The following is a 10,230-nucleotide window of genomic DNA, read 5'->3' as shown; positions in this document are numbered from 1 at the left end:
TCAACCTCAGGGGCTTGTGCTTTCGTGGCAGGCACTGAGCCGACCAAGTCGTTCCTCCGGTCGTACCCACCACCACCTTTCCCCGCTTAGATAGCAGATCTTTATATAGCCCAGCCCGGCCTCGAATTCAAGATCCTTCTGCCTCAGCCACCTTTCTAAGAACGTACTTTGCTACACTCCCAACCGTCTTGAGTGGGCGGGCATTGCCGCAGTGAGACCTCCACAGCCATAGGTGGCGCTGCGAGCATTGTTTAGACCTTCCCTAAACCCTTTCTTCTAGCAATGGCGGGTGATGAATGGGCCTCTTTTTTTTTTTGCAAGGGTGTCTATTTTGAAGCCTGATGACAGGTGCTGATCAATGTTTCTTCCCAGCCTGTCAGAGCTCTGATGACCTCGCGGAGAGTTATAAAAAAGCAACGGCATGGTTTTTGCCGTGTTGCATAGTTCCGAGTGGCGGCAGCTGCCCAAAAGACACAGGCGCGGAGGCGAATTTGCGCCAAGTCTCAGGCGGAGGTGCGGGCAGCCCTAGGGCGGGCGGGGTCCTCGACTAGAAGCGAGCCGGCGGCCTGTGGAGGGGACTGAGTGAGCAGCGCACCCGGGAACCTGGAGCCGCGGCGGAGCGAGAGGGCCCTGAGCTGACAGATCCAGGGCTTGGCCAGGACTGTGGACTAGAGGACGGGCGAGTGCAGGGCGCAGCCATGATCACTTCAGCCGGTGAGTGCGGCCGGGAGCAGGCGCCCCAGGGAGGAGCCGCCACCGCGCCGGCGTTTAGCTGAGTCAGGGCGAGTGACTGGGCACCTCCGGGTCGAGCGCCGGCCTGCGCGGCCCCTCTGCCCGAGGCCCACCCTGGGCACAGGGGCTTGGAGGCTGGCCAGGCCACTGCAGGCCCCTTGGGTTTGGAGGAATCGGACCAGGTGGCCACTTGGGCATCCCGCTCCAACCACACCCCCGTGCCAGGACTGGACCGGGCTCCTAGGCGGTCGCTGGACTTCAGGGAGATTTCCTTTCTTCTCTCTGTCCGCTTCTTGGACAAGTGACCCCCACCCCCAAGCCCTTCCCCTCAGGTGTTTCGAGTGGGGTGGGCCCCGATGCCATTGTAAGCATCGTAAAGCAGCTCCTGGTCTCGCACCCTAACTGCTACACCAAGTGCTTCTGGCTCGGGCTAAGATACCTTCTCCTGGAAGTCCGAATTTAGATTGAGGGGGCTGGGTTTTGGGGCCACCGTAGTCACTTAAGAACCTCATTCGGTAAAAAGCAAATTTGAATGGAGAGCTACTTTAACTCTGTGTGTTTAGATGCTCGGGGCTGCAGCGCGATTCCAATACACTATAGTTCTCGTTCTCTCTCTTTCTCTCTCTCTTTCTCTCTCTCTCTCTCTCTCTCTCTCTCTCTCTCTCTCTCTCTCTCCAATACACTATAGTTTTCTTTCTTTCTCTCCTTTCTTCCTTTCTTTTCCTTTTCTTCTCTTCTCTCTCTTTTTTTTCTTTTTGGTTTTTCGAGACAGGGTTTCTCTGTGTAACAACCCTAGCTGTCCTGTAATTAGCTCTTGTAGACCTGGCTGGCCACGAACTCACAGAGATCTGCGTGCTGGCATTAAAGGCGAGCGCCACCACTCCCCGGCCACTTGTATAGTTTTACACGTAGGTACTTGTAGTGTCGATTGTAATGGGAGGGTGTAGAGATTAACTTCTAAATGGAGATTTTCAAGCCCACCGCATCCCGCGCATTGCAGACTGATTTGCATATAGCTGTCCCCAGCCTTGATACTTTTTCAACCTTGGCTGCTTACACAGCCTTGCGTGGTTGTCCTTTTTATTCTGTATACTTTGCTCTACATGTATTTATTTTGAACAAACAGGTTATCCATCCATAGACAGTGATCTGTTTAGTGGGGAGCTTGAGACCATCTTTTTGAGGATTGAGTAAGGAAATTGTAGAGATGCTAGGAATCGTAACAGTTCTCTCCTCCTTCTTTGTTGTTTGTTTTTCAGACAAGGTCTCACTGTGTAGCTTTGGCTGTCCTGGAACTCACTATGTAGACCAGGTTGTACTCACACTCACAGAGATCCCCCTGCCGCTGCCTCCCAAGTGCTAGGATTAAAGGTGTGCGCCACTACACCCTGTGATGGTTATTTTCAAACACGTGGAGAAGTGTCGCCTGTACGTTTGGTTAGACTTTTGTCCTGAAGGATACAGGTGATTACAGATGAATTTCAATTTCCCATCAAAGGAAGCATATTTTTTTTCCAGTTAGCTCAGGAGGTAAACTCTAGATTTCTTGCCACTGTATAGGCTTAGGTCCAGCCATTCCCCCAGGTTGTCAGTAGATGTTGGCTTCATTAATCTCTGGGTGCTTAAGTGTCTGCTGTTGGAGTGGACCCAGAAACAGCGATCTCATTTGGGATGTGGTCCAGGCCACCTTCATCTCTTCCTACATTATTATACTAGCCTCAAACTTTTGTTTTTCCACCAATACTTTTTCTAAGTCCATTCTTCTAATTCTTGGAATTGCTTTGGAAGCCTTGTATAGCATTTCTTCTCAAGAACATCAATGATGGTTAGAATAAAATCCAGACTTCTAATACCCTCGTCCTTATTAAACCATGACCACACTAGACTTTCTGTTCAGTTTCTCTCCTATTCGAGAGTTCTTGCAGATCTTGCCCTACTCTGGCCTTTTCTTTCACAAGGTCTCTTAGATCTTCGGTCTTCAATGTTCATCTCAGCCTTATCGCTCTATTAAAACATTCTGACTCCCCTTGGCAGTCACCTCTCCATCATAATTCTATAATGACCTTGTTAATTTGCCTTAATACTATTAGACTGAACTCCACGGTAGAATTTTGGGCAGGAAATGTTTCCATAATTTTTTGGGCATTGCGGAGTGTGTGGCTAATGTTAAAAAGTATGCCTCAAATAAAGAAATCAGTGCCAACTTTTTAAAACAGACTGAAAGGGAACTTGGTGAGAACATACGGAATTTTAGCTTCTTTGTGGTGTCAGGGCTAAGGATTTGAGTCCTGCCCTGAAATACTGGGTTGATAGCATAGTGTACATTTATAGCTATCATTTAAGTTTATCGAATTGCCAGCTTCTGCTCCAAAATTTGTCACTTTGTTTCCTGTCAGCTCAAGTTGCTTAGGACATGGCTTAGGATCTATCCTGGGTGTGACACAGACCAGAGTCAGGGTTCTAGTGTGTCCGTTCATTTGCTCATTTACTCATTCCACGTGTATCAATCTCTGGAAACAGTGGTGGGTAAGAGACTGATATATGCCATTTTGGTTTTTTGGTGTTTTGTTTTCAAGAGATTTATTTGACTATGAAAAGGAAGGGGGACAGAGATTATTAACTACTCGATGGAAACATGAAATTGAGTAAATTAGATTTAGCACAAGCAAATAGAGGAAGTAATGCTGACAAACTTTGAAACAATACTTTTCTACCCTCTGTCTTCTTCTGACCTCCAGAATTGTGTGTGTGTGTGTGTGTGTGTGTGTGTGTGTGTGTGTGTGTGTTTGGTTGTTTGGTTGTTTTTTTGTTTTTCAAGACAAGATTTCTCTGAAACAGTTTTGGCTGTCCCGAAACATGCTTTGTAGACCAGGCTGACTGCGAACTCACAGAGATCCACCTACCTCTGCCTCCCAAGTACTGGGATTAAAGGCCTGCACCACCAATGCCCACGACCATTTTCAACTTTCAAGTAATATTTCCAGGACATATCTCTATATTGATAAATAATATAAAAATATTGCTATTAATTGAGCCAGTAATCTAAGGCAGTTATGATATAAGCTTTTATTTTTATTTAGATTTATTGTATGTGTGTAAGCATTTTACCTTTGTGTATGTATGTCTACTACCTGTGTGCATGCTACCCATGGAGGTCAAAAGAGGGCATCAGATTCCCCCAGAACTGGAGTTACAGATGGTTGTAAGCTGTCATGTGAGTGCTGGGACCTGAACCTTGGTCCTCTGCAAGAGCAACAGTCCTGACTGTCCTGGAACTGCTGTGTAGACCAGGCTGGCCTCCAACTCTCTGAGATCCACCTGCCTCTGCCTCCCGAGTGCTGGGATTAAAGGCGTGTGCCACCATCGCCTAGCAGCAACCAGTGATCTTAGCCCCTGGGCATCTCTCCAACTCCATAAAAAGTTTTTTTGTTTTTAAGATTTATTTATTTATTTATTATATATGAAGTGTACTGCTTGCATGACAGAAGAGGGCACCAGATCTCATTATGGGTGGTTGTGAGCCATCATGTGGCTGCTGGGACTTGAACTCAGGACCTCTAGAAGAGCAGCCAGTGCTTTTAACCTCTGAGCCATCTCTAGCCCCTCCATACAAGTTTTTATAAAGCGCATTCTTAGGTCTTTGCATGAAAAAAAGCACATTCTTGGTCTTTTCCTATCTAAAGTTGGATTCTGTTTCGTGTTTAAGTAGAAAATATTAGTGTAGGAGTTTATAGCATATTTGATTTGGCTGAGCTCCATCACTGAAGGCTGATATTCTGTGCCTGGACAGCCATGTAAGGAATTAATCACAGCTGAAGCCACATGGGAGAATCTAGAGATCCATCTCTTCTGGCAAAAAAGCCATGCCAATAGAACATTCATGTGGTAGGCAATAGTGTCATTGGGATTAAGTGCTGTATAGTCATTCTGCATGTCAACCATTCTGGCCTGCCATCTGTTCCACACACACCCACTCTCTCACACACACTAGTTACTTTTTTATTTTAACAATAAAAGTGTTTCAATAGTCAAGGCATTTAACGGTTAAATTGATTTCATTTTAAGTTTATTTTTTCTCCTCTTTGTTCTGGGTGTGTCATGCCAACCCAGCACACCAAGGCTTTGGCCTTTAGAGCAATGAGGTGCCCTTGTTTTGCTGCTAAACATTGTGCCTTTTCCTTCATGGCTCCCCAAATCTGCTGAAGCTGTTTGCCCAATCTGTTTTCCAGGTGGAAGAAGCTACCTCTTTGAACTAAAATGACAGGGACTCTTTAATTAACCAGTTTCAGTGTTCCAGAATGATTTTATAACCAGTGGAAAGCATACTTAAGAAAACTTGGTTTTATTTATGGTACAAGGACAGAATTTCCCACTATCATTTTCTTAGTAATCTCTTGTGTTCTTGGGAGAAGACAGCGTTCTTTTATTCTGGTTACTGCTGTCGCTCTGAAGCTAAGGTGAGACATGTGGAGAACATCGTTTGGTGAGACTATTATCATTTAGTAAATTTGTTGTTTGTGGGCCAGCAAGATGGCTGCATGGGTAAGGGCTCTCACCTCTAGGCTAAAGGGCCTGAATTCACTTTCTGGAGCCCAAATGGGAGAAGGAGAGCTCTTACTCACACAGATTAGGAAAGTTGTACGCAGTGTGGCATGTGTGCTCAAACTAATAAGTAGATAAATGTAAAAATAAATTTTGTAATCTGTTATTTGTGAAGGAAATAATTGAAACATTATTTTTTCTAAGTTATTTTACTTCATTTTTTGAGTCAAAATCAGCCTCAAACTGGATTCTCCTTCTCCACATGGCAGGATTACAGCATGTACCACCACACTCAACAGTTGTTAGTTTATTTTGAGTGCATAAATTTTATTCTGAAGTTGTATAGAAATTTTTCCTGGCTTAGTCAGTATGTCAGTGAGTTTTATCGAGCTGTATTGAGCACAGGAACCACAGGAACCCTGGGTCTTAGCCCCTTATTTTCTGATAAAAAAAAGTTTAGAGACAAGAAACAAGACCAAGATTACACTTGTAGTAAGTTTCCAAGTAACAGTAACACTGTTGGACCAAGAACCATACTTTCAAAACGGTTGGGCTAAGCAAAAGATGATCTATGGGAGGTTGGTGAGATTTTATGTATTGATACAGATAGATATAAAAGCTCCAAAATATAAATTTCCACAGTTGTTTTGAAATGTTTTTATTCATGGACCACTGAGGTAGCTCAGTGGGTAAAGCACTTTCCCCAAGCCTTGGCCCTTGTGGTGAAAGAGTAAACCCATTTCCACACAGTGTGTCCATGGCACATACATGTCCCCCCGCCCCGACACACAGTAAAAAGTTGGTGTGTGTGTATGAGAGAGAGAATATTAGATTATGTATGAGGTATATACACAGGTGTGTGTGTGTTCCTGCACACAAACAGAGGCTAGAGGAGTACATTGGGTCTCCTGCTCACGTGCTTTCCTGTGCTTTCTCTGTCTCCCCTTCTCCAACCCCAGCTCTCTCTGTCTTGTTCCCCTGAGACAGGGTCTCTCACTGAACCTGGATCTAGGCTACAGGCCTGCAAGCCTCATTGATCCTGCTGTCTCTGCCCCATTCTACTAGAGCTGGGATAGTTGGTACATGTGGCCATGTGGAGATTTAAACTCAGGCCTTCTTAAGCAAGCACTCTTACCTGCTTGGCCATCTCCCTAACCGCATTAACTTCTACAGTTTTAAAGAAATACAATTGTTTCCCTAACGAAGTTGTACTTTTTTCTTTGTCTTTTGTGTATATATGCAGTGTATGTATGAATGTGTTTTGAGTGTGCATGCACACATATGTGCCAGTGAATGTGGAGGCCAAAGGTTGTCAGATGTTTTCACTCTACACTCTGGTTTTTAGATGGGGTCTCATGGGGCACAGAGCTCACCAGTGGGCTAGACTCTGGCCGGCAAGCTCTGGGTCTCCATGTCTGTGTGTCTGTGTTATGTGCCTATGTGTTTATGCTGAGATTATACCTAGCTGTTAAGTTCACTGAGTTCAGGGTTGACAGGAGGCATCTTCTGTCACAGTCCATCTTTTTTGAGACAGGGCACCTGCTTGTTTCTTCCTTTCCTTCCTCAGCACTAGGATCCTGCCCATCTTTTTGGATGGTGCTGGGGCCCACCTCTGGCCCTCATGCTTGTGCAGAAAGCACTTTACCGAGTGAGCCATTTCACCAGCCCCATTGTTAGGTTTTAACCAAGTGTTAGTCTGCATGTGCATGTTTCTTAATCGTGGATGTCTTTTTTCTTATAGCTGGAATTATTTCTCTTCTGGACGAAGAAGAGCCACAGCTTAAGGTATGAGTTGAAGAAAGTCACCTGGCTTACTGTGAATTCTGTGAAGCTTCTTTGGTTTTGTGATGTCTTTATATTTCCTGTCATGTAAAGTAATCATCCTATAGCCAATCATTGAATTCTAGCTAGAGAAGACAGTATTTTGTTTTGTTTTGATTTTGATTTTCTAGACATTGTTTTCTGTGTAACAGTACTAGCTGTCCTAGAACTAGCTCTTGTAGATCTTGTAGACCAGGCTGACCTTGAACTCACAGAGCTCTGCCTGCCTCTACCACCTGGCAAGAAGACAGTATTTTGATACTAGAAATTAATTTAAGGGTAATAAATCATAAAATGGCACGAGTAACCCTCCAGTTTCATTATCAACAGTAAAAACAAAATTTTGCTGCTTCTGTGTCCCATTCTGTTTTCACTTTACAACATTTTGGAATACTAGGCAGGCAAGATGGCTCAGCAGGTAAAGGCACTTGCTGCCTGGCCTGACAACCTGAGTTTGAGCCCCAGAGCCCATATGGTAGACAAGAACTGACCCCCACAAATTGTCCTTTTACCTCCACAAGTACATGTGGTACATGCACACACACACACATGCACACACAGAGCTAATAAATGTAATAAAACAGTTGTTCTTAAAGTTAAAAAAAATCGAATGTTTTGCAAGTGGCTCTGCACACCTACCTGTATCTGTGTAATACAAACTAGCAAGCTGAAGTCTTACATTTTCAAAAAAGGAAGCATTCATTATAAGAAGTAATGTTGCATGCATAGTTTACTATTTTGTTTGAAAACAACCAAAAAGTGAGTAAATCTAAGAAAAAGTATGTTTCTAAATTTATGTATATGTCAGACACTGAAATTTTTAGATAAATGTTATTGAATTTGGCCATAAATTGTGGACTTTTGTTTTGTTTTTTGAGACAGGGTCTTTCTACATAGCTTTGGCTGTTCTGGAACTCCATGAGAACAGGCTGGCCTCAAACTTGTGGAGATCTACCTGCTTTTACCTCCTGAGTGCTGGGGTTAAAGGCATGTGCCACCACACCTGGTCGACTGGTGGATAATAAAGGGAAGCATGATTTTAAGTCTTTTTAAAATCCAGTTTTGTTTTATTTTACAGGAATTTGCACTACACAAATTGAATGCAGTCGTTAATGACTTCTGGGCAGAAATTTCTGAGTCTGTAGACAAAATGTAAGAAAGTACTTTATTTCTATAAGTTTGTACAAAGTAGAATTGCTTACTAACTCTTTTACGAATGCTAATTTGTTGCTTGAATATTTAAACTTTGAGTTTTCAAGGAAGATCATAGCTTAAAATGAGGCCTACCTTTCCTTATTTCTTTCAGAGAAGTTTTATATGAAGATGAAGGTTTCCGGAGTCGGCAGTTTGCAGCCTTGGTGGCATCTAAAGTATTTTATCATCTGGGGGCTTTTGAGGAGTCTCTGAATTATGCTCTTGGAGCAGGTGACCTCTTCAATGTCAATGATAATTCTGAATATGTGGAAACTATTATAGGTAATTATCTTCTATCTGATAAGGTTTTTAATCTTGGCAGATGTCTTTCTTGCTCTAATGGATGTAGCCTTTTTGTTGACTTTAATCTGACGTTACTAGATTTTAGTTTAATTGGAAGTTCATAATCATCTAATAGCATTAAACAGACATCAGCTTCTGTCTGAGTGCAGCTTACCTCAGCAGTGATGGTCATCTCCTGTCCAGTGAACAGTTTGGTGAAATGATGATATCAGATTGTTATGAGTAACCAGTTAGATAATACTGATTTTTACGTTGTCTGGTTTTTGTTTGTACGAGACAAGTTGTCAGTATCCAGCAGTCTGGTCCTGGACTCCTGCTTCTGGCTCCTGGGTGCTGAGATTACTATAGGCAACTGTCCCAGCTGTCTTAATAATTGCTGCTAATGCAGGGAGTGTTTGTAATCTCTCTTCACACTGTGCGGGCCATTCTTCATAGTCTTGATTTGTCACAGCTGACCTGTGAGAAGGAACTAGCCTTGCTGCACAAATGAGAAGAGCAGGGTTTAAAATGAAAAGGTACATGGCTATTTAAAGGGGTAAGAAATTAAAATCTAGATTGACTCACTCTAAAACCCTTATTGTTATTTTTTTGGGTGACTCACAGGCAAAACTTTGGATTCTCAATTGTCTTAAGTTGATACAACTGCATATGGTTTTCAGTTAAAGGTTTTGTAGCTTTAAAAATTGTTTGAAAATTAGCTGGGCAGTGATGATGAACACCCTTAACCCTAGCACTTGGGAGGCAGAGGCAGGCAGATCTCTGTGAGTTCAAGGCCAGCCTGGTCTACATAGTGAATTCTAAGACAAACAGAGCTACACAAAGAGACCTTATTTTGAAAAAAATTTGATTGAAAATTTTTATCTGGAAGTTGAACACAGGGACTGCATGCTCTTCAGACATAGTTTTATGACAAAATTAGGATCATGGTTTCAGAGAGCTCAGGAACGTGTAGGTGCAGATATTTGCATTGCTAATTAAGAGGATAGTTGCATTATTTGCTTGGACCTTTAAAAGGAGAAATTTTGGTATTTTCCTTCAGAGATTTTTAGTGTGATAAACATTTTCTACAATCAGAATTGCTTGATGTCAATTTTGTGATTGTTACTTTATTTTTATTAATTGACCTGAACTTTCATGGTTCTACCTAGGTGAACCTTAAATATGGTATACCCAGTTTATAAAGGTCCACTGCTATTCTCCCCATATAGACTCACTTAGCATGGACCATCTTGTGGGCTAACAGTTCTTTGTGATGGTTAAGGTTTGGAACTAATTAGTCTGAAACTAGTATGTTTACTTCTCTTTGAGTAGGGGCATGTTAAACCAGTGAAGAGATAGTACCTTATAAGGCAGCTTGGGGGGAAATCCCCTCCCCCTTTTTTTTGTTTTGTTTTGTTTTATCTAGAATGTTTAAAACGTGATTCCAAATACATACAACTAACTTGTTCGTATAGTGTTTCTCATCTGGTGTGTTATGGTACCATCAGTATGTCTCTTTCCTCTCTATTCACCCTAATCATTCTGAAATGTGGAAGTCAAATTGGGCGTACATGCTCCTGAGTGAATTTTCAGGCACTCTGGGGGATATAGATTCCATATCATGTTAAGATGGTTTTTTTGTTTTTTATTTTTTCCTGA

At 42.7% G+C, this 10,230-nt stretch overlaps 1 protein-coding gene across 2 annotated transcripts in view; it reads left to right on the top strand.

Annotated features, from left to right (window-relative positions):
- Positions 1-551: 551 nt before the first annotated feature.
- Positions 552-10,230, top strand: part of Psmd1 (proteasome 26S subunit, non-ATPase 1) — a 78,242-nt gene continuing 68,563 nt past the window's right edge. For both annotated transcript variants that reach the window (XM_075951128.1, XM_075951127.1), the window contains exons 1-4: positions 552-714; positions 7,016-7,059; positions 8,174-8,247; positions 8,402-8,571. In XM_075951128.1, coding sequence (XP_075807243.1) covers positions 699-714; positions 7,016-7,059; positions 8,174-8,247; positions 8,402-8,571 — 304 coding nt within the window. In that variant the 5' untranslated portion in view covers positions 552-698. The remainder of the gene's footprint in view (positions 715-7,015; positions 7,060-8,173; positions 8,248-8,401; positions 8,572-10,230) is intronic.

The sequence above is a fragment of the Microtus pennsylvanicus genome, chromosome 17, assembly GCF_037038515.1.
Source record: "Microtus pennsylvanicus isolate mMicPen1 chromosome 17, mMicPen1.hap1, whole genome shotgun sequence".
NCBI lineage: Eukaryota > Metazoa > Chordata > Mammalia > Rodentia > Cricetidae > Microtus > Microtus pennsylvanicus.
This window is presented reverse-complemented; position numbering and strand designations above follow the sequence as displayed.